Source organism: Eschrichtius robustus, chromosome 12 (genome assembly GCF_028021215.1).
Source record: "Eschrichtius robustus isolate mEscRob2 chromosome 12, mEscRob2.pri, whole genome shotgun sequence".
In the NCBI taxonomy this organism is placed as follows: domain Eukaryota; kingdom Metazoa; phylum Chordata; class Mammalia; order Artiodactyla; family Eschrichtiidae; genus Eschrichtius; species Eschrichtius robustus.
Window position 1 is genome coordinate 100,089,756 of NC_090835.1, and position 25,041 is coordinate 100,114,796.

Sequence of the window (25,041 nt, forward strand, 5' to 3'; positions counted from 1 at the left end):
CAGCCAGCTGCCCTAGCCTCCCAGAAGCCGGACAGAGTGAACGGCAACAGAAGCTCTGCTGTTCACCTGCAGTGACGAGACCACACAGCAGAGAGAAGCACCAGTGTCTGGCAGAACCACACGAAGCAAGCGGCTGAGGCCCCTCCAGGCTCAACAGGATGCATCTAAGTTCTGGCTCAACTAGCACAGCAGAACCCAAGTCTGGAGTTGGGGCCTAAGTACAGCGCTAAGAGGAGAAGGTCAGAGGGAGTGAACCTGAGGACTGTAGGACATGCACATGAGGCAGCACAGTAGAAAACTTGCAAACAGCTGGAGGACGTAAAGTGGCTAATTTCTAGTAGGCCAGGGGAGATTTATGTCATAATAATTTGTGTTTAAGAAGGAAGTGCACTATTATGGTCAATTAATCTGCATACGACAGAGGAGGCAAGAATATAAAATGGAGAAATTCAAAAAGTGGTGCTGGGAAAACTGGACAGCTACGTGTAAAACAATGAAATTAGAACCTTCTCTGGCACCATATACAAAAATAAACTCAAAATAGATTAAAGACCTAAATGTAACACTGGATACTATAAAACTCCTACAGGAAAACATAGGCAGAACACTCTTTGACATAAATTGCAGCAAGAGTTTTTTGGATCTATCTCCTGAAGTAATGGAAGCAAAAGCAAAAACAAACAAATGGAAACTAATTAAACTTAAAAGCTTTTGCAGAGCAAAAGAAACCATAAACAAAATGAAACAACAACCTATGGAATGGGAGAAAATATCTGCAAACGATGCGACCGACAAGGATTGATTTCCAAAATATACAAACAGCTCAACAACAAAAAAAACAAACCACCCAATCAAAAAATGGGCAGAAGACCTAAATAGGTATTTTTCCAAAGAAGACATACAGATGGCCAATTAGGCATATGAAAAGATGCTCAACATTGCTAATTATTAGAGAAATGCAAATCAAAACTATAATGAGGTATCACCTCACACCAGTCAGAATGGCCATCACCAAAAAGTCTACAAATAATAAATGCTAGAGAGGGTGTGGAGAAAAGGAAACTCTCCTACAGTGTTGGTGGGAATGTGCATTGGTACAGCCATTATGGAGAACAGTATGGAGGTTCTTTAAAACGCTAAAAATAGAGTTACCATATGACTCAGCAATTCCATTCCTGAGCATATATCCAGAGGAAACTCTAATTTAAAATGATAGGGCTTCCCTGGTGGCACAGTGGTTGAGAATCTGCCTGCTAATGCAGGGGACATGGGTTCGAGCCCTGGTCTGGGAAGATCCCACATGCCACAGAGCAACTAGGCCCGTGAGCCACAACTACTGAGCCTGCGCGTCTGGAGCCTGTGCTCCGCAACAAGAGAGGCCGCGACAGTGAGAGGCCTGCGCACCGCAATGAAGAGTGGCCCCCGCTTGCCGCAACTAGAGAAAGCCCTCACACAGAAATGAAGACCCAACAAAGCCATAAATAAATAAATAAATAAAGGAGTTCCTTTAAAAAAAAAAAAAAAAAAAAAACCTTTAAAAAAAAAAAAAATGATAGGGCTTCCCTGGTGGCACAGTGGTTGAGAATCTGCCTGCTAATGCAGGGGACATGGGTTCGAGCCCTGGTCTGGGAAGATCCCACATGCCACAGAGCAACTAGGCCCGTGAGCCACAACTACTGAGCCTGCGCGTCTGGAGCCTGTGCTCCGCAACAAGAGAGGCCGCGACAGTGAGAGGCCTGCGCACCGCAATGAAGAGTGGCCCCCGCTTGCCGCAACTAGAGAAAGCCCTCACACAGAAATGAAGACCCAACAAAGCCATAAATAAATAAATAAATAAAGGAGTTCCTTTAAAAAAAAAAAAAAAAAACCTTTAAAAAAAAAAAAATGATAGGGCTTCCCTGGTGGCACAGTGGTTGAGAATCTGCCTGCTAATGCAGGGGACACGGGTTCGAGCCCCGGTCTGGGAAGATCCCACATGCCACGGAGCAACTAGGCCCATGAGCCACAACTACTGAGCCTGCGCGTCTGGAGCCTGTGCTCCACAACAAGAGACACCGCGACAGTGAGAGGCCCGCACACCGCAATGAAGAGTGGCCCCCGCTCGCCACAACTAGAGAAAGCCCTCGCACAGAAACGAAGACCCAACACAGCCAAAAATAAATAAATAAATAATAAAAATAAGTACATTTAAAAAAATAAAAATAAAAAATAAATAAATAAATAAAATAAAATGATACATGTACCCCAATGTTCATTACAGCACTATTTACAAGAGCCAACACATGGAAGCAACCTAAGTGTCCATGGACAGATGAATGGATAAAGATGTGGTATATATACACAACGGAATATTACTCAGAATAAAAAAGAATGAAATAACGCCATGTGCAGCAACATGGATGAACCTAGCAATCATCATACTAAGTGAAGTCAGACAGAAAAAGACAAATATCATATGATATCACTTATATGTGGAATCTAAAAAAAAATGATACAAATAGACTTATTTACAAAACAGAAACGCACTCACAGATGTAGAAAGTAAAGTTATGCTTACCAAAGGGGAAAGGGGGGGAAGGGATAAATTTGGAATTTGGTATTAACAGATACACACTACTATATATAAAATAGTTAAACAACAAGGACCTACTGTATGGCACAGGGAACTATATTCAATATCTTGTAATAACCTACAATGGAAAAGAATTTGAAAAAGAATACATATATATGTATAACTGAATCACTTTGCTGTATACCTGAAACATTGTAAATCAACTATACATCAATAAAAAAATTAAAAACTTTAAAACCCAAGAATTTAAAAGGAAAAAAACATGTAATTGCTACTTCTAAACTTCCAACTGTTCTTAAAATATAAATAAACCAATTTGTCCTGAAATTTATTTAAATGATTAAAAATTAAGACTATGTGAAATAATAATAACTAAAGCTTAAAAAATATTTTAAGTATGTCAAAATTAGAATTTATTCCAATTTTAATTTCCTGGTTTTAAAGAAGGCAAATTATCTGTAATATATTTAGAATATACTTTTAAAAAAAGAAGGAAGTGCACTTTTATTTTGCAGTCACAGGCAGATGACATCAAGGACCTAAGAGCTATATCTTCACTTTTTTTAAATGACAATTATCACTGGCATATTTGTGTGCCTACCTCTCTCCCTTACCACATACTGAGCTCCTTTAAAGCAGAAACTACATCCACTATAAGATAAATTTTCCCACGAACTGCTTTACCTCTTGACAATTTCTACAAGTTTTTCCACTTCCCTAAAACCTTCCATGATGAGTATTCATACAGCAGAAGTACCAAAACTATCTGTTCAGTAATTAAGTGAACTGATCTTTACCTTCTAGATGAAGTGTGGTTAGTGCTGAGAAATATTCTACATGAAAGATTACACTGTTGCATTTACAATAAGAATAAAGTTACCAAAACTGTAAGTGCATATAAAATTATGTGCTTAAAACTAAATCAACTTACTAGTAATCATTGCCCCAGTCACGGAAGCCAGAAATCCGATGCTGACTGCAATGACAGAGATTACTCTCCCCTGCCGATGCCTCTGTAGCATCACGAACATCAGCACTCCTGCAGCACCATGGACAAACAGAGAGGAGAAGAGAGCCCAGAGGAAGATCCAGTACCACATCTCTGAAAGGAAAAGCAAAGTGTTAATAATTCTGTTGAAAAACATCTTAGAAAATCCAGTTTAACAAATAGTGAGCAGCCATGATCTGGAAGTAGGTTAAATGAGATAACAGATTAAAAACATGCCTAGTACAGTACTTGATACATAGTAGTACCAAGTAAATTTTAACCGTTATCATCGTCACTAATGCTTGATGGGGAAATCATTCCCTCCATGACTTCAGAAGGTCAACGCCTCTAATTTCCTCTAAATGTGCCCATCATATAGCTATAATCTATTAATTTCTCTAATAAACCCTCATGTCTGCAAATCTCTTGCAATAAATTGTATGAGTTAATTAACTGCTGTTTGATATATAATTTTCTATCTTCTATACTAAGTGCCCAGACATTTTTAAAAACTACCACTTAATTCAAATAATAAGTAAAATAAGTACAAAAATTATCTGTTCAATAAATAAATGGGGCTTCCCTGGTGGCGCAGTGGTTGAGAATCTGCCTGCCAATGCAGGGGACCTGGGTTCGAGCCCTGGTCTGGGAAGATCCCACGTGCCGCAGAGCAACTGGGCCCGTGAGCCACAACTACTGAGCCTGCGCGTCTGGAGCCTGTGCTCCGCAACAAGAGAGGCCGCGATAGTGAGAGGCCCGCGCACCGCGATGAAGAGTGGCCCCTGCTTGCCGCAACTAGAGAAAGCCCTCGCACAGAAACGAAGACCCAACACAGCCATAAAAATAAATAAAAAATAAATTAAAAAGAAAAACAAACTTGCTTCCTTTTAAAAAATAAATAAATAAATAAATGAACTGATCTTTACCTTCAGAATTCAGAAATAAGTCAGTGATTTTTATCTTTTATGATTTTAAGAATTTCAGGCCATCTCCCTCTTGGCTCTCACCTTTACATACTAAAGAATCAGAATTTTTTTAATTCTTTGTCTCAGGTCATATGCTAGTCCTTAGCAGGAACTCCTCAAGCTCTATCACTCTTTCTTCAATGTAGCCTCAGTTACTGTTCATTGAAGCCTGGTTTAGACAATTGATGAGCATGCCTTTCATTCTCTCTCTTTCTGGCTGAATGGTGGTTGCCAAGGACTTGGGGGAGAGGGAAATGGGGGACTTCGTATTTTAAAATGGCTACAAACACAAGGGATCTTTGTGGCAATGGAACTGCTCTGTATTTTGACTGTGGTGGTGGATACATATACAAGTGATAAAACTGTACAGAACTAAATACACACACACACACAAATGAGTACAGGTATACAAGCAACACTTGTGGAATCTGAAAAAGTTTGGTGGGTTGTATCAATGTCAATATCCTGGTTTTGATATTATGCAACAGTTTTCCAAGATGTTCCCATTGGGTAAATGGGGTAAAGGGCACGTGGGTTCTCTCTGTATTATTTCTTACAACTGCATGTGAATCTACAATTATCTCAAAATTAAAAGTTTAATTTTTAAGAAGAGAGGATATATAGAAAACAGATTTTTTTAAAAATCAGTTTCAGCCTGCTAAATTCTAAGGAATTGACACTTAGAATGGACTTATAATTTGAAATCATTTCAAGGAAGAGACATCTGATATATTTTTCAGTGTTAAAGTACCATGCGTGCTTCTCTATGGCATAAGAGAGAGATGCTGGTGATTAAGGAAAAACAGACAAAGCTTGCCTTTTAGAGGTTTTTCTCTTCCAGCTTTCAGAGAAGTAATGCTTTCACACTGTCATTCCCAAACAAATAGCTTCAATTTATAAAAAATAAAGACAAAAATGCTTAACTTGCCCTGAAGAATATTTATATTTTAAAAGATATAATTTTCCAGAGTGACCCTAACAAAGCGAGACTATAATACAGCAACAACAGGGTGGGGAGGGGTGCTCATCAAGACGGTTCTGAGATGAGACAGGCGCTGGAACAGGCACCTACTCTTAATAAGAGCAGCCATTTGCCTTGATCCCCAATCCTGCTTCTTACCAGGGCTACCCCCAAAAGCACTTTTATTTGTTGTCCTTATAATACAGGTGGAGTGAAAATCTTCTTGACTATATGTAACACTATGAACAGGGATTATCTGACATTATAAGTAATGTTGTTTGCCTACTGACTATATAGCTATAGTCAGTTTACCTAATAATTAGGAAAATTAAGTCTAATGTCTTACAAATCCCCAAGATATCAAAGAATTATACAACTGAAACAGAATCTCAGATGGTCCTCTAATGACCAATCCAGGATTATCCCTCAAGCAGACTGAGCACAAACAAACTGCCCAAACTCAAATTTATTTTTATGTTTCTTTGTTTTTCTTAATCACACTACTTATCATGGAAAAAAAAAACCGAATGCTGCTGAGAATATCTACAATTAATTTAGATTTCATGTTGTTACTACTATTTTAAATTACCTGATAGATCAATACAACCATGTCAGTGAACAGGGCCTCTGAAGACCTGGATCTACTCCAGATAAACAAGTCTGTCTAAGGTCTGACTCACTATTGGCAAACGCAGGACACCTGGAGAACTGCAGGACCCTAAGAGTAGAGCGAGGACAGATGCCCCAGAGCCCTAGAGAAAGAACAGGTGCTAAGAACGGGAGAGGAGTACGACCACCTTTTCTTAACCTGTGCAGGCTTGTATGGCTAACGTGAACACCCAGAGGCCCAGCTTTCTCTTTCCACCCATATCCCACCTAATCCAAGCTTCTAGCAACTGAGCGACAATAAAAGGATGAAGCCAGAGGCAGATTTTGCTGGTGCCGAACAAAATACACTCTACAAAACAGAAACCTTGAAGCATGCTGTCCATACAATTACCGTAATTCACTGAAAGGAGATATTCCGTCTTCATTAAAGCCCTTTCATTATTCTTCCCTATTCAAGGCTGTCCATAATCTTCATCGTAAACTGAATTGTTGCAGTGTGTTTGTTTACTTTTAGTGGGATAAGCGGCAGAGGAGTAGTGATTTCTTCCAGTCTCCAAACAATTCTGGAAATAGCCCTGATCCCAATCTGTATCTCTCTCAGCCCTGGTTGCCAAGTCACTAAAAATTATCTTCTGTGCTTTTGATTTTAATCTTTGGACAAAATTATTTATGAGAAATGAATTTCTCTAGATATCTAGAATATATTAACTAAGTAAAAACAAGTCAAAGAATGGTACATATTGTATGATCCTATTTGTTCAAAAATTATAGGTACAGAGAAACACATGAACAGATTCTAACAATGGCTATCTTTTAAAGATAAGAGAGGAGATGGGTTATATTATTTTATTCTTTACTGATTATTTTTTAGCAACCAGCCTGGTTTTGTTTGTTTGTTTTTTAACTTTACTGCAGATACACTGTCTTTAAAAGATAGTTTTTCATTCTAGAATTCATCAAAGGAGAACATGCTCTATGAAGCCAATGCTTCTCAACCCAGACTGCTCACAAGAATTAGCCACAGAGCAACTAAAACTATCACTTGAGGGGGGACCTAAACAATTATATTTTCATCAACTCTACCAGATAATCATGACATGCAATAAAGACAGAAATCACCACTCTAGGCTAAGGTTACATAAGAGGTACTTACTAAAAAAACCCAAAAGTCATAATAACAACAAAACCTATCTCAATAGACAAACACTAAACATAATTTTTAATCCTCTATAGCATATCTAACCCTAATAACAAAATCATTAGCAAGTAGATACTGAACATTTATATGTATTCAACATACTCTAAGCCTCAAGGTGAAAATAACATGCCAGTAAGACTAAATTTGGGGGCTGTTCATAATTTCTATCTTCTTTATAGAAATGGTCCTCATTATATGTTTAAATAATCTGTGTTCAAATTTGGTTACCTCAAGTTTTTTTTTTTCATTCCAGCAAATCTAAGGTGTGGCAATTGCCCCCCTTAGTTTCTGACACCAGTGACTTCTCAGTTTGGGGATGTGTCCCACATAGGCAGCTTATTAAACTCTCAGGGAGATGATGCATTTATAATTTGAAAAAATCCCCTAGATCAGGGGTTGGCAAAGTATGGACCATGAGTCCTATCTGACCACCAACTGTTTCTGTACAGTCTGCGAGCTAAGAATGGTTTTTACGTTTTGAAATGGTTGAAGAAAAACCAGAAGAACAGTATTTCATGACACACGGAAAGTACACAGAATTCAAATTTCAGTGTCTATAAAGTTTTCCTGGAACACAGTCATACTCATTCATATTGTCGATGGCTACTTTCATGCTACGATGGCAGAACTGAGTAGTTATGACAGAGGCCACATGGCCCACAAAGCTGAAAGTATTTACTGCAGTTACTATATATATGCTGAGTATGTTAAATACTGGTCCCTTATAGAAAAAGCTTGCTGACTCCTGGTCTAGATGATTTTGACACATGCTCCAGGGGGTTGGGTTGTCACCCCACACCCCACTGAAAATTACAGTCACAGTACTTTCATATATTATCGAGACCTGACACTTTGGGTGTTGAACTAATGGTATGTCAATGGCATACATTCTAATACCACAGGTTCTTCAGGGCACAGTATGCAGCTGACGCTATGGGGTACATACACCCATAGTTACACAGAACAAGAGGGAGAAATGTCAAGAAAGATCCCAAGAGAATTCGTTGCCACCTGAATTTTTAAAATAAACAGGACTGAACCAAATGATAAACACACTGGAGATGGAATGAGGGTGAGGAACGGGGAGTGGGGCACTCGAAGCTAACGGTTCTCAGCCTTGGCTAGGTGTTGGAGTTACTTGGGAGATCCTAAAAGAAATATCACCCTCAGAAATTCTGACTTAATTGGGCTTCAGAATTTTTTAAAGTTTTGATTCTTATGCACAGCCAAGAGTGAAAAACTGCGCTAAGACAAAATGATCTAAGCATGAAATTATGTACAACTGAGAATATGCAATTGCAAAACCTCCGGTTTGGCTAAAGCCGAGAAATATGGAGAGAATTGGCTGCAGATTATAGAGGTGTGCTGGAGCAGCTTTTGTGGGGAAGGGAGGGTGCTTACAGACCCTAAAGATGTGGACTTTATCCTGAAGCTTGAAGGTTATGAGGAGCCAATGAAAGACTTTAAATAAGGAAGTGATACAATCACAATTTACCTTTTAAAAAATTAATTATCCTGGCAAGTATGGGAAAGGGGGACTAGAAAGAGATGAGAGACTATCAGAATATTTCAAGAGTCCCAAGAGAAACTCAGGCCTGGACTTAGGCACTGGCCTTAGGATTGAAAAGAATTTGAAATATTTAGCATTTGCTGATGGCCTGGACGATGGAGGTGAGGAAGATGTGATGTCTGGCCTCCCAGATTTCTGCTATGGACAGCTGAATAGACGACAGTGCTGTCAGGTTTGGAAACGTGGGAAAATGTGTTTCATACATCAGCAATACTGTTCAAATGTTGGTGAGAAGCAAGGAGTAGAGAAGCTAAAGGCAAGAATATGTCAAATAGAAAAATGTGAAGACTACCTATACATGTATATTATGGGCCACGTTTTAAAAAGCAGTAAATCTCAAGTTTGTTGTGTCTGCAATCTTCCTAAGTTCATGATTTGTCAAATTTTAAATCTATGATTACTAAAACAATTCTGTTATTGGATATAAATTTGAATCAAATTTAGGATATAGAAAGCTATAAAGAATGTCACTCTCACCCTAACAGTGAGACAAAGATAAACTACAAAATCATAGCTCTTCTTTAGCCCATCAGTCAGGTGACGCTACAAGATAACGAAGTAACCTGAATTTCAAAGAGGGACAAGACCCTCCAAGGAGACAGCTGACATACTCACTATGTTTCCTGTGGCAAAGCACAGGAACAGGAAGTGGGTACCATACAAGTGGGTAAAAAGAAATCAGCTAAAATTTTAACCAACAGTTAAAGTCCAAGTGTGCGATTAACCTGTCAGCTTGGGGTAAGTGACACAAGGAAAGTGCACAGTCACCTACAAGCTCTTTTCCACGGGTCTCTACCGAGCACTGCCTAGAAAGACGGCGACTGGAGAGAGCCACCCCAGTGATGTATGTTGGCCTATAGGAGGTGATCAGTGGCTGCTAAGGGAAACATAGACAACCTGGCGTGCTTCTTGGAAACCTTTTTCCTATTCAAAACAAGCCTTAGCCATTGCTGGAAGGCAGCAAATCCTGTCACCCTCAGGGGACAAGCAAAGACCCACTGCAGCTCCAGCTTGGGGAAGAGTAGAAGGAAAAATCCTTTACCCCTGGGGGAGGGGCAGAAAACCATCCAGGATCCAGGATCCTATTCTAAGCAGAGTCGGTTACTGCTGAGGGAAGGATAGAAGACTCCTGCCCAAGACCAATCACATATACTAGGGAGAGTGTGGCTACCACGGTTCAAAAAGGCAGGACCGTGGACAGCCCCCCCCAGATACCCCACTACACAGCGCTTGCCTGAGACTAAAACTGGACAGGACAAGAGAGAAATTTCCCCTGCCCCAAGTAATGAGCAACACAAGGCTGTGGCTGGGGGAAGGCAAGGGTGTGGAGAGACACCTCTTCCATGGTGCAGGCTTGCAGAGATGGCTAAAGGCTGGCAATACAGCACTAACACTGATACCAACCCTGCAGCACCCAGCCCCCACCCTGAGTACAAGGCAACAACAGCACCTTCTGGGGAATTTGAAGCCTGGGGTGCGCTGAAGGTAACCATAACAAGAAAGCTCAAACTCGGCTCACTCCTGACTAAATTAAATCAAACTTCACCCTACTGGTCTAGCAGTAGAAGCCCATTTCCAGGCATAAATATTGATATTCTATACCTCAGTCACTACTGTTATACATACAAAGTCCTTAATTCAATAAAAAAATATTGAATTAAGACACCCGCAAAAACAGGAAAACCAATTCATTGTCAAGAAATAAAGTGATCAGACTTAGAGATGATCCAGATTTTAAAACAACCAGACAGGGACTTGATAATTAACATGTTAGAGACTCTCATGGAAAAGGTAGACAACTCACATGAACAGATGGGGAATTTCAGCAGAGAGATGGAAAGTCCAAGGAAAAGTCAAATGAAAATGCTTAAAAAAAAAAAACAAGAAAAGGCAAAAACAAAAACAAAAAAACCATGATATCAGAGATGAAGACTTCCTTTAATGGGCTCACCAGTAGACTTGACATAGTTAAGCAAAGAATCAGTGAACTTATCATAGCAGCACTATTTACAAGAGCCAAGACGTGGAAGCTACCTAAGTGTCCATCCACAGATGAATGGATAAAGAAGATGTGGTATATAGACACAGTGGAATATTAGCCATAGAAAAGAATGAAATAATGCCATTTGCAGCAACATGGATGTACCCAGAGATCATCATATGAAGTGAAATTAAGTCAGAGGAAAACAAATAGCAAATGACAGCGGTCCCCAACCTTTTTTGGCACCAGGGACTGGTTTTGTGGTAGACAATTCTTCCATGGACCGGGGCGGGGGTGGATGGGTCAGGCAGTAATGCAAGCAATGGGGAGCGGCAGATGAAGCTTCGCTCACTCACCCGCCACTCACCTCCTGCTGTGCGGCCCGGTTCCTAACAGGCCGCAGACCGGTACCCGTCCATGGCCTGGGGGTTGGGGACCCCTGGCATATAATATTGCTTATATGTGGAATCTAAAAAATGATACAAGTGGGCTTAGTTACAAAACAGAAATAGACTCAAAGACATAGAAAACAGACTTATGGTTACCAAAGGGGAAAGTTCGGGAGGGATAAATTAGGAGTTTGGGATTAAAATATACACACTACTATACATAAAATTGATAACCAACAAGGACCTACTGTATAGCACAGGGAACTATACTCAATATCTTGTAATAACTTATAATGGAAAAGAATCTAAAAAAGAATCTGTTTACCTATCTATCTATATAACTGAATCACTTTGCTATACACCTGAAATTAACACATCATAAATCAACTACATTTCAATAAAAAATTTTAAAAAAAGAATCAGTGAATGTAAAAGTGGACAAATAGAAATTATTCAAATTGAAATATAAGAGAAAAAAGAGTGGGGGAAAAAAAAAGAAGTAGTAGGAGGGAAAAAAGGAACCATCCAAAAGCTATGGAACAACTTCCAATGGTTTAACATACATGTAATTGGAGTCCCAGATGGAGAAGAAAGAGATAATGGAGAAGAAAAATATTTAAAGAAATAGTGGCCGAAAATTTCTAAAAATAATAAAAGATATCGAACCACAAATCTAAGACTACCAGAGAATCCTAAGCAAGATAAAGACCTCCCAAAAGAACTAAAAAATAACAAAACAAAAATAAAGCACACACACATACCTAGATTCACCACAGTGAAATGACTAAAAAACCAAAGATAAAGGGGAAGTATTGAAGAAGAAATAAGGAAAAAAGAAAGAGAAAAAAAGACACATTACACACAGAGGGACAAAGATAAAAAGTACAGCAAACTTCTCATCAGAAGCAACCAAACCAGATGACAAAATACAATAACACTTTAAAAGACTAAAAGGGAAAAAAATGCAAAGCCTGAACCTATATTCAGGAGAAACATTTTTCAAAACTGGAGGTGAAATGAAGACTTTTTTCCAGAAAAAAAAAAAAAAGAAACTGGAGAAATTAACTGCCAGTAGACCTGTGCTACACGGCATATTAAAGGAAGCTCTTCAAACAGGAGTGTAATACTAGATGCAAACTTAACGCTCCACAAAGAAGTGAGCAACAAAGAAAATTAAAATGAAGGTAAACATAAAAGATATGTTTTCTGGGCTTCCCTGGTGGTACAGTGGTTAAAAATCCACCTGCCAGTACAGGGGACACGGGTTCGAGCCCTGGTTGGGGAAGATCTCATGCTGTGGAGCAACTAAGCCCGTGTGCCGCGACTACTGAGCCTGAGCTCTAGAGCCCGCAAGCCACAACTACGGAGCCCGTGTGCCACAACTACTGAAGCCCACGCGCCTAGAGCCTGTGCTCCGCAACAAGAGAAGCCACCGCAACTAGAGAAAGCCCGCGCGCAGCAACGAAGACCCAACGCAGCCAAAAATTAATTAATTAATTAATTTTTAAAAAAAGATATGTTTTCTTATTTTTAATCATTCTAATATTTTAACCAGATTTAAAAATAAGTTGTTGCGTTTTTTCACTTGAAGCCTCATTTAACATCAAAGTTAAAGCTACTGTAGATATTTAATAGCTGTCTGCTTCCACTTCTTAAAAGAGAGCAAAAACATTAGTTTTTAAATTTAATTGTGACACCTTCAAGAGCTGCTTGAATATACTGCCTCTCTCAAAGCTTACGGCAATACTGTTTATTACCCACTTAAACTAAATTACCCTTTCACCAGCTAATTATATAATTTTAAACTGTAACTTACAGTACTCATCATTGAATAGAAAAAAAATTCTTAGAAAAATAAATTTTTAATTTAAAACAATCAGAATATCATTTGCTGTAAAAAAAAATCAGGTTAAGGCTATTTAAAATAGTTCAAAATTTGCTTTACATTTAAGCCATAGCACTACCTTCCTAAAAGATGCCATTCAATTTGTTCTTTCCCATAATTGATTAGTTACTCAGTTATAAAAGTATAAGGATTAAATGGCAAAATCCGAATCTATTATGAAGTTATAACAGAGCAATATACAATAGTTTCAATTGTTATTACTTATATGCCCTTAAGCATCTTAAATTATACATGTCCTACCAAAAAAATGTCAGTAACAACATATTTGTTTGAATCAGTCACTGACCTAAAAAATAATCTTTTCAGTGACTGATAAAATGTTACAATCTCATGATACAGTATTTCCAAAGGATCTTTACACTGAACACTCAAAAATGAACTTTTCACATCAATGAGCATAACTTATAATGAAACTCCCAATGTAACAAATTCTTAAAATTAAATCTAAATAAGAGACCAAATGAATAACAGATCAGAAAATAAAAGCACAACTAGGAAAACAAGTAATGCACAAGCACGGTCAGAACAGTCACACCTTTGATATGATGACAGTAGTCCTCAGGAAGCAGTTATGCCATACTGGGGTTAAAAAACAAAAACACAGATAATTTCAGAACTGGAAGGGATCATCAGATATTGAATCCAGAGTTTCCTAAACCAAGTCTTAAGAAGGCCTAATTCTAAGAACTATTAAATGGTATTCAGAGAACAAAGATTTTCTAGGTCTTAAACCTCACTCTACAAATTAGCATATTAAAGGTCTGAAGCCCCACTTAAAAAAGAAAGCTTCTTAATTTTAAAGACTAAAAAAACAAATTTATATGCAAACGGGTAAATGTTTTTCTTAACTCACAGTAAAATCTCTCAACTTTTTTCTTAACTCATTAAAATTTTTAGATCATCTTTCCTTTAACATCAATGTGAAAATTGTTGTCATTGGATTGTCTTATAGATGAGGAAACCAAGGTCTGGTTAAATATGTGGCTTTTCCCAGGACATGGAAGCAACCTAAGTGTCCATCGACAGATGAATGGATAAAGAAGATGTGGCATATATATAAAATGGAATATTACTCAGCCATAAAAAGAAACAAAATTGAGTTATTTATAGTGAGGTGGATGGAGCTAGAGTCTGTCATACAGACTGAAGTCAGAAAGAGAAAAACAAATACCATATGCTAACACATATATATGGAATTTAAGAAAAAAATGGTCATGAAGAACATAGGGGCAGGACAGGAATAAAGACGCAGACATAGAGAATGGACTTGAGGACATGGGGAGTGGGGAAGGGTAAGCTGGGATGAAGTGAGAGAGTGGCATGGACATATATACACTACCAGACGTAAAATAGATAGCTAGTGGGAAGCAGCCACATAGCACAGGGAGATCAGCTCGGTGCTTTGTGACCACCTAGAGGGGTGGGATAGGGAGGGTGGGAGGGAGACGCAAGAGGGAGGAGATATGGGGATATATGTATATGTATAGCTGATTCACTTTGTTATAAAGCAGAAACGAACACACCATTGTAAAGCAATTATACTCCAATAAAGATATTAAAAAAAAATATGTGGCTTTTCTAAAGTACGAGAGACAATTAATAGCATTCAAGGATAAAACTGTTTACTGACTCATGAATTCAAGGATCCTATTGCTTCTTTAGACTCTTCATTTGCAAACAAAAATATAGCAGAACCCAATTTATCCTAGTGGGGGAAGTTCCAATAACTGCACATTATGTAAGTATTTACATAAACATTGTTAATGTTTAGTTCTCCCATATACTTCAGATTAAATATAACTGAACTGTTTAGAATTTTTAAAGTACTACCATTTAATAAGAATTTTTCTCTATAGCTAATAGCTCATATAAGTAAAGAAAACATTTTTAAAAGATAAATTCTAATATTAACCTCTAATGTTAAAAGACAGTCACCTAAAAAAACTGGGTTATAGCATCCTCTTGGAAATGAGTCATTGATCTTGAAATTTTAATAAGTCTTTAGCTATACTAAACACTCCACATTCACTTGCATTATATATCACAACACAGTTACAAATTGATCACAAAAAAGCTTCACTTTTTAAAAATCCAGTGTTCCCAATCCTTGAGCTCTCAGTAATAAAATCACCTTAAGAGCTAGTTTAAAATGTACCTTCCTAGGCCCTGGTCTCAAAGATTCTAATTCCATAGCTGTGGACTGGGTCTATGGACTGTACCCTCAACCAGCCCCAGGTAATTCTGATATGTAGCAAGATTTAGTAACCATATTGGATTAAAGTAATTCATGGTAGGGACTGGAGAGAGAGAGAATTTTATAATGAAAACATATTAGCGGGACTTCCCTGGTGGTGCAGTGGTTAAGGATCTGCCTGCCAATGCAGGGGACACGGGTTCGAGCCCTGGTCTAGGAAGATCCCACATGCCGCAGAGCAACTAAGCCCGTGTGCCACAACTACTGAGCCCACGCGCCACAACTAATGAAGCCCGTGTGCCTAGAGCCCATGCACCTCAACGAAGAGTAGCCCCCGCTCGCCGCAACTAGAGAAACCCTGTGTGCAGCAACTAAGACCCAATGCAGCCCCCTAATTAATTAATTAATTATTAATTAATAAAAGAAAACATATTGGCTACACATAGTTATCCAAGAGCAATAAAATACTTTTAAATTTAATCAAGTCCTGGTGGTATTCCTGAACCATCCTCAAAACAGATCACCTCTCCTCTCTCTCCATCATCCCTTAAACAGGTTCTTTCTCTGCTCTCTACCTCTTTTGTTGTCTTCAAAGTCCCATTACCTGGTTCTCCCTGAACTCAGCAAGCCGCCGAAGTACGACTTAACCTGAAGGTTAGTTCGCCTCTCTACACCATGAACCCCTTATGGACAATGATTGACATTTTCATTTTTGTTTATCAGTGTTCACCACAGAGACTGGCAAATGCTCATGATCAAGAAATATCCAACAAGATTGATCCTTGAAAATGCTAGATGCTGCTTTTTAGTATAATTCTTCTATATACATTTAATAAAACAATACATTCTATGGCCACTTCAATTATAGTAAGTAAAATGCATGCAAAATGCTTTGTATAGTACCTGACATATAGTAGGGGTTCAATAAATATAGCCATTATTAGAATTATTCATCTGATTCTAAGGTAAGTTCAATGCGCTGAATTCTCTGGGCTCTCCTCTTACATCTGACCATTCTTAATTCCAGTTTCCTTCCCTGGTTCCAATTCCTCCTCCCCACCTCTGCCTCATCCTTCCTCTTCTGTTTAGAATTCCTTTCTACAGGAAAAATATCCCTAGTTATTCTAACTTCTCTTCCTGAATTATCTTACTTTTCTGGTCCTTTATTCCAATCACTAAACAAAGCAAAGATAAATATATTTATATTCTGATAGTTAACCATTTAAGAATCAAAATCATAGCTTACACAGTCCCAAGACTTATCTGGAAATTGCTTTAGGTTTAAGAAATATCATTTGGACCTTGGATGTGGTACCGCCAGAGGATACTGATATATGATTCAAAGATAATGAGATGGGTATTAGGAAAGTAAAAACCTGAAGATGGCAATTCTAATTTTTGAAAAATTACAGTGGCTTCATTCTCGATAACACAGGTAATTCTTCCAAATGGCAAAGTCCTATAAAGTACAAATCATACCAGCACTTATTAATTGGCTCAGTACCACAAAAGAGTAAGGGATTTTTCACATGTATTTCAGAAAAAGTAAATTTTGGGGTCTGGCACAAATATTGAAGAGTAGCACATTGTCTTTAGGGCTACATTTACAAAACATAAATTTCTATAATTGGACATCTGAAATAATTTTATCTGCATAAACTCACCTCCTATAATAGAACATTTAGGAGGAGGAACTTAACCTAATGGGACACTAGAATACGTGCAGGTACTGAGAGAAGCATACCTGTTTGGGAGCACCACCAAAGAAAGTTGCTGGCTATACTAGTATGAGGTGTGAACAATTACAAGTATGTATACTAGGTACCCAAGTTTTTCCCCCTTTCTCTCTTTTTTTTTCTGATAATCACTATTAACACTAAAGTGGCTTAGCAACTAAAAAATCTAAGAGGGAAACATAACTGTGTATATATATAGTAAAAATAAATAAGCACATATATATATTTTGTAAACACACACACACACACACACACTTGACCTTCATTCCAGTTTGAATTCCCAGCTTCCCGATGTTTATACCAATAAAGAGAGAGGAGCACCTGCGCCCACACTTGCTGCTGACACTGAGAGAGGGGATGAGCCTGAGGCCAGACTTTGCCTTTTTTCCGAGGAACCAATTATTCCTTTCCCAACCCGAGCCCGGCTCTGTGTTTATCCGGGGGGTTAGGGATCCTGCCTCCTTCTAAGTAAAAAATTTTTCTCTAAACTCTTAGCAACCAAATTTGGGTGGGAACACAAAGTTGGGAGCCAAAATAGTTGAAGAAAATAAAAGTAAAGCAAAAGGATACATTTCACTGTAGATCGTTTTTTTGAAGTTAGGTTACCCATAAAACTGAAAGAGTATATACATTCTGACTCTAATTTTAGGTTGTGGTGGGGAAGAGGAATTTAGGACATATTCAGAGAAAGAAAAACTATATGAGAAGGAAGGAAGCCACTTATCTCTCTACTTGAGTGAGCTGAATAAGCATATAACCTATACACAGTTAACAAACAATTTAGGAATCCTGAGAATCACACACTGTGGGAAGTGACATACAGAAGAGAACTCTGGCAATAGTTATGAAGTGACAAAGATGGGGGTCTCCAGGTGCTAATCTCTTTATGAAATCCCCATAGTACTACTGTCTTCCAGGAAGGAGAAAAAAGAGATTGAACTTGGCAGGATTTCTAAAACTAGATATATAGTAAATATGGATCACTAACTTTTACATAGGCTATGGCAACTTAAAATTTTAGAAAGATCATTACTATTATTATCACTATTCAATAATATCTTACATTGTACAGTATCTTTTATTTCTGGACAAAAATTAGTTCCATTCACCCATTCTTGGGCTCATTTGGGGCAAATACTTACAAAGCTGTTCTTAAGTGCCTTAAGATTTATCATCTATCAGACCTGCCTGAGTTAAAATCAGATGTGAAATAAAAGCAAAAGGCACAGAACTGAGAGTCAGTGAACAGCAGTTCTAGTCCTGGCTCTGTCATTAAATGACTGTTTGATCCCAGCCATGTATATCCCAGTATTTCTAAAAGGAAGTTATCAAACTACATAACTTCTAGCTCTAAAATGTTAGGCTAATTCTAATTTCTAGTTGTCATCACTTTTAAAAAATCTATTTCTATCAAAGTAATACATACACAAGACTACTTTCAAAAGATTGGTCTCTGAGATAAAAAGGTCAATAATTCTGCTTCACCTATGGGATAAGATACAGACAGAGGAATAAATCATACCTGTTAACTGAAAAAAATAAAAGATGAGAGTACATTACCCTTTTATTTACTTTTTAATTAACCAGAACTCCTATTAACGAGATTTCTGCAAATCCTTCACAGTCATTTCTTAAATCTAAATCAGTCTGGTTCTACACTATGCTCCTTTCTATGACCTGTTTCATTTCCAAGTTTATGATGATGACAAAAATGCCTTCTGACTTAATATGTGTTATCATAATCTGAAAAAAGGTAATAATTTTTCACTTATTAGCTACCAGATCTAATCAAGTTACTCTTTGCTTCAATGTCTGAACCTGTAAAATAAGGATAAACACTAATCTCTCTCAAGATGGTTGAAAAGATTAAATAAAATCCATGAAAGAACGGTAACTAGCACAAAAAAAGCATTTGTGTGTTTTAAAAGTATGACAATTATCTATATGAATTGCTTAAACACCTTATGTCCTAGTTAAAAGCATATTCACTCAAACAGATGTAGCTGAAAAATAAGGCAACTAGAATGTTTTAATCATGCAACTGTTAAGTATTGTTTTAAAAGCTCAATTCAATAAACATGCATTGAGCATATACTACGTGCCAGATACAATACACTAGGATTCCAGAATTCCATGATTACAACAATGACCCCACCCTCAAAAAGCTCACAGTCTAGAAGAGACAAATAAAGATTAAAATGTAATTGACAAATATAACAACAAAAGCATGTATAAGGAGCTGAAGGAACAAGATGAAGCACTTAATTCATTCTGTTTATAGAGAACAGAGAAGAAGTAGCTAAAGCAGCTTGGAAAGGGGGAGAGAGTAGTTCTGTAGGCAGAGAGGTGTTTCAAGTCTAGCTCAGCCATTTCAAGCTATTTGATGTGGGCCAACTTTACCTCTCTGAGCTTCTTTGTAAATCTGCTTTGGAGAGTTACTCTGAAGATTAGAAATAATATATGTAAATTGCCTGATACATAGCAGGCATTCAATAAATAGGAGTCATCTTGTTTTAGAAGCTGTGTGTTTGTTTCTAATCGACTAAGTTCTAAATGGCACTGTAGATGCAAGAGGGAGGGGATATGAGGATATATGTGTACATAAAGCTGATTCACTGTGTTATACAGCAGAAACTAACACATCATTGTAAAGCAATTATACTGCAATAAAAATGTTAAAAAAAATAAAAAACAAACAATTTTCACTTACATCTTAATTATGAAGCTGAAAAAAAAAAATGGCACTGTAGGAGGCATCACTTAACTAATGATCAAGCTGCATATGGGATCGCGAAGGTCACAAGCATGGAGAAGGCCATAATGAACCACATCAGAATGTTACCACTTACGGAGTCTACTTTTTAGCAGTGATGTGGTTCCTAACGTGGTACATTCACCTGCTGGTGAAGCCTATTCCTAATCTATTTTCTCCATTTTGACAGAATTTTGCGTACTTAGACTCTATTTAAATTTCCTAGGAGAGGTTCCCATGCTCCTCAGTCCCACCTCAGTCCTGGTTTTGGATGTTCAGCATATCCCATATCCCTTATAAAATGGCAAAGTCCAATGAGCAACAGCTGATTATTAAGATTATATTAGGAGATAATTAGAGCTAACCCTGGGCTGAAACTACTATTGTTAGCCTAACGGTTGACCTATGGGAACTGGAAGCCACTATAATGATTCAGAATGTTAAAGTAAATATTTTAAAATATTGTTAAATCTGTCCAAGAGGTAAGTTACATTTACATTTACTCTGTGGTTCCCAAAGCTAATTTTCTCTAAATACCCACCGATGAGCTAAGCCAGTCATTAACATATACAAATACATATTCTTAAATCCTTATTTTTCATTTTACTCCAATGAACATAATTCATACAACATGTGAAATATTAACAGTGGATAAACACAAGGAAAGCCATCAGTAAGATAAAGTGGTCTATCTCAAAATTCAGTTGAATTATGAAATGGTTCTTATGTCAGTGTAGGTTTTCAGAACTAAAAACATGTTCCTGACCTGCAACCATCATGTAAGGTCAGTGTGCTCCAAGTTAAATAACCACAGATTAAAAGTGAGGGCACCATAAATCAATCCAGAATCCATGTTAATTTTATATAGCAGTTTCCACATTCAAGGCACCCAGCGTCTTCAAACTCAACCTGGTGGTAAATAATCCCAACTTTTCTCTATGAATATCTGAATTCCATGTAATGCTAGATTTTATAATATCTTGTATCCTATCAAGATAGGTTATATTTGTAAAATACTCTCCATACTCTTAACCAGTTTAACATAATGCATTTTGAAATACTAATGCTCTATCAAAATTAGCTGTCTTATACATTTTCAAAACTTAAATCCTGAGTATGTTTTTAAGATTTTTCCCTGAGAAGCACGCACTGAGGAGTCATCAAACTGCAACTGAAATCACTTTCTCGTAAACACTAATCTTTAGCGAGTATTTTTTAAAGTCAGGGTATAATACAAGCATTTCTGCATTAACCAAGCCAGAAGTTTCTCCACAAACCAGACCTACAAATTTGATTTTAAAAGTTTATGAGTATTATTGCTCACTTTTACAACTAGAAATTGATGTTAATTACTATAATATATTAAGTCCAATTCCCTCCTGATAGCCTTGACGTATGAAGGGAAATACACAAAATTATCAAATGTCACAGAAGCAGCAGCTTGACGCCAGAGGGAGACAGACAGACAAAAGGAAATAGGAGAGAGAGGAGATATACGGTTAAAGCAAAAAGTGCTTAGAATTCACTAGACCTTGACCCAGCCCGTGACCTAATATAATCTACTTAATGAGTCATTTATATGGCAAAAACAAATTAACAGTTGAAGCAAACTGATCATTGTGAGAGGGAATTTAAGTCCTGCATTCGATTTGAGATTTGCAAGAAAGAAAAAGAGCTAAACTAGAAAAAGACCTAAAGAGCAAGAAGCAAGCGCGCGCGTGTGCGTGTGTGTGTGTGCGTGTGTGTGTGTATGGAGGTGGGGAGATAAATAAAGGCTAACTGTACTCAAGTCTCAGCGCTAAAGCAATTCCGCGCGTACTACAGAGGCAGGGCGGTCGCCGGCCCTCCCGATGCAGGAAGGGAAGGGAGGCGGGGGTCGTGGATTCTCCCCCAGCGCTTCTGGAGCCGGGGTCTCGGGGGACTGGCGTCGGCGCCCCCAGAACAGGAGCGGAGCGGATCCAATTAACACCTTCCTCGCCAGGACTTGGGACCGCGAGCTCCCGAGCGGGGCGCGCACGGGGGTGGGGCGGCGAGGAGCGCTTCCCCTCCGAGGGAGGGAGAAGGGAGGCGAGGGGCGGCACCGCATCCCGGTCCCCACCCCGGGCGCTTCAATTACCCGTAAGGTTTCTCAGCACCGTCCCATGGGCCCAGAGGCTCAGGACCTGCTGCACCGACAGGTTGATCATGGAGTGGTCGCCCCCCTCCGCCTTCATCTTCCCTGGGGGACGCCCGCCGCCCTCTCCTCGGGCGCCGGGCGGCGGCGGCGGCTGCGAGGCTCCGGGGGCGGCGGCGGGTGCGCGGCTCCTCCAGGCCGCCGCCGCCGGGGGAGGCTTCGGGTCGCCGGGCTGGTCGCTGCTGCTGCCGCCGACGGGCCTCCGGGGGGGGCCGCTCAGCGCGTCTCCCAGGCAGCCCCCTCCCCGCCGGGGAGACATCGAGGACGGCGGACTGGGGAGGGGAGGGGGCCGGGCGCTCTCCCCGCGCGGCCCCCCGAGCGAGGACTCGGGTCGGAGGAGGCCGCTGCCGCTCCCTCTCAGGAGCAGCTCGGCGCCCGCCGCGGGGGCCGGGCACGCGAGGAGGCCGAGGTCACGCCGGGAGGTCCGGGGTGATGGGCAGCCGGCAGGTGCAGCCCCCGACGGGGCTCAGCTCATCACCGCGAGAGGACGAGCAGACCCGGGACTCGGAGGAGGCGGAGGCGGCGGTGGCGGCGGCGGCGGCGGCGGCCGCGGCAGCACCTGCCGCCAGCCTGCCAACCCTCCTGCCGCCGACACTCGAGGAACCGCCCCCTCCACCCGCGGCCGCCCCGGGCCGATCGTGCGCGCGCGCACGGGTCCCCACCTCCCCCGCTCTCCACGGAGCTGCTGCGCATGCTCACTCTCCCCCCTTCCCGCGACCCGTCGCCCTCCGACAGCCGGCCGGCCCCAAAGCCCTCCTCCTCCTGCTTCTCGCGCGCGCGAGCTCGCGAGGCTGCCGGGGCTGAGCCTCGGCCCGCGGTGGGGCGGAGGGAAGCGCGGCCTACGTCACTAGCGCCACCGCCGGGCCTCGCTGCTGACTGGGCGCTCCAGGGGAACCAGCTCCACGCCCTCCTTGCCCCCGGCCCCCCGGCCCCGGGCGCGCGCCCTGGGAGAATCCGGGCGGCGCTGGAGCTCCAGGCTGAGCTGCAGCCCCGACCCTACGTGGCGGGGAGCGAGGTGTCAAACTCCGTCAGGTGGATGCTGTGACACTTCACATCTTTGGCTTCGAATGAAATACACTGGATAAAAAGGTTTGAGTACAACTTTTTCTAACAGGTGTAAATATCTCAACATTTTAGATTTGTCAGTTTGTGGGGTTTTTTTTGGGGGGGGGGTGAGTCAGATGACCTGGGTAGGTCACTACTTGCAGAATATATCCGAAAGCCATTAAAGCAGAAACAGACCCACTTTACGATTCATCCAGTCCTACCCACAGCAAGAACCTGGGCCTCCCGTGGTTCCGGCATCTGAAATCACCTGCAGTGCCGGGGCTGGGCAGGTGTCCTACACCTCAAGGCCACCCTCGGGGCTAGCTCTTTTTTCGTTGCAGTACTCTCTTTACCTAAATTGTAAAAGTCTCCTTTATCTACCCGCCCCCGCCCCGCCCCTCCCCGCTCAGGACTTAAACTAGACCTCTCTTCCCGTGGTTTGTTGCCTTTCTCCATATCCACCGTTAGCCCGAGAAACTGTCTAAAATTCAGCCACAACAAAGTGAACTCCTCCTTGAAGTCTGAAACCTTTTATCTTGAAAAATAAGAATTAAGTTTTGGCAATAACAACATATGCACCAGTCAGCCCGCCTCTCCCCATCCTTTTTCAACCTCTTTACCGTCTGAAAAGAAAATCTGCAAAGGACGCCGAAGTTCATGCTGTAGCTAAATCATCAAGTACTTTGGGCAAAACGCAGGAGGGTTGGATCACCTGTAAAGGGTGTTCTTGGTGACCACCTTAAAATATACATATGTATATTTATATACGTATGTATGTGTCAACTGAAAAAACGTACAGCGCGAGAGGTGTGAGTTAAGTTTTATTTGGGGCAGAACGAGAACTGTAGCCGGGGATACAGCCTTTCAGGTAGCTCTGAGCAGCTGCTCTGACGAGGTGCGGAGGAGGTCAGTATATACGTGACTTTGGTGAAGGGGGCGTATGTGCCCTTAAGCACACATTTTGGCAGAAAGTTGCTGCTGGTCACAAGAAGGTTGGTGCTAGTCACGAGGAGCAGGTGTCTCTGTTAATGATTTTAGGGCTTTTCTAGGTATGAGAAGATGCAAGAAATTGGGCTCATAAAATCTTCTCCTGAAAATACGTAACTGAAGACCTGTTCTGCCAGTTTTTCCTGGAGCACAGAGGGCCTCATTCCTGATCTCCACCCTGAACTCCTTTCAGGGTGTGGGGAAGGTTAGCGACTGCAGTGGCTACTGGCTTCATTGTTACAGAACCAGAAGGCAGAAAACCATTTTTAGTTGGCATATGTATTGTCTGTTTGATGTCACAACACAGGAGGAAAGGGAACAGTCTGCATCACTAATAAGAACTGAGCCAAAACTCATCATGTGGAGTTATCGTCTCCTAAGGATTTAGAATTAATGAGATCTTAATTTAAGATTATAAAATAGTCAGACTTAAAAGGGGCTTTACCACTTTGCCAATTCACTTTATTTTACAGATAGGTGAAACTGATTCTGCAGAATGAAGTGCCTTACAGAGGTGACACCACTTCACAGCCCAGTTTCTGAGTTCCTAGTCTGTTCATTCTTTCCAGTAGCCACACCATCCTCCTTACCTCACTATCAACTCCATACCTTTAAGGTTCTGGATGGGGAGATGCAGGTTACCTAATGATTACCAATAAGAGATTTGATATTATATGATTAGCGGTATTAGAGAATATGACTACATTCAATGAAGGGTTCATATCAAACTCTCTAAGCAGCAGCTCATTAAACTCTCACATCAGGAACTTTTAGTTAGTTTACACGGAATCAGTGGGGTTCTTATTATTACACACTACTGTTTAAAACATGGTAGCATGCATTTAAAATATTCAGAACCTGGGACAGTGCCTAGCACATGGTGTTCATCAAATATTTGTTGAATTAATAATTGAATAAACTTCATAGAAAAGTCAGCATTTTTCTTGTTTCACATAATTTTTTTAATGGAACCTAAGTGTTCATTTCTGGAAATGAGAAAGTAAGACACAGCA

The 25,041-nt window shown here is 40.2% G+C and overlaps 1 protein-coding gene and 1 long non-coding RNA gene across 4 annotated transcripts in view; one reads left to right on the forward strand and one right to left on the reverse strand.

Moving 5' to 3' along the window:
* TMEM170B (transmembrane protein 170B) overlaps positions 1–22,586 on the reverse strand; it is a 36,404-nt gene extending 13,818 nt beyond the window's left edge. The window contains exons 1-2 of the mRNA XM_068559012.1: positions 21,938–22,586; positions 3,504–3,674 (exon numbers count right to left, since the gene is read on the reverse strand). Of these exons, the coding sequence (XP_068415113.1) occupies positions 3,504–3,674; positions 21,938–22,253 (487 nt within the window). The 5' untranslated portion in view covers positions 22,254–22,586. The remainder of the gene's footprint in view (positions 1–3,503; positions 3,675–21,937) is intronic.
* Positions 22,587–22,935: 349 nt separating this feature from the next.
* The window catches only part of LOC137773658 (uncharacterized), a 180,440-nt gene continuing 178,334 nt past the window's right edge, over positions 22,936–25,041 (forward strand). For all 3 annotated transcript variants that reach the window (XR_011075713.1, XR_011075712.1, XR_011075714.1), the window contains exon 1: positions 22,936–23,083. This is a non-coding gene — a long non-coding RNA (uncharacterized lncRNA). The remainder of the gene's footprint in view (positions 23,084–25,041) is intronic.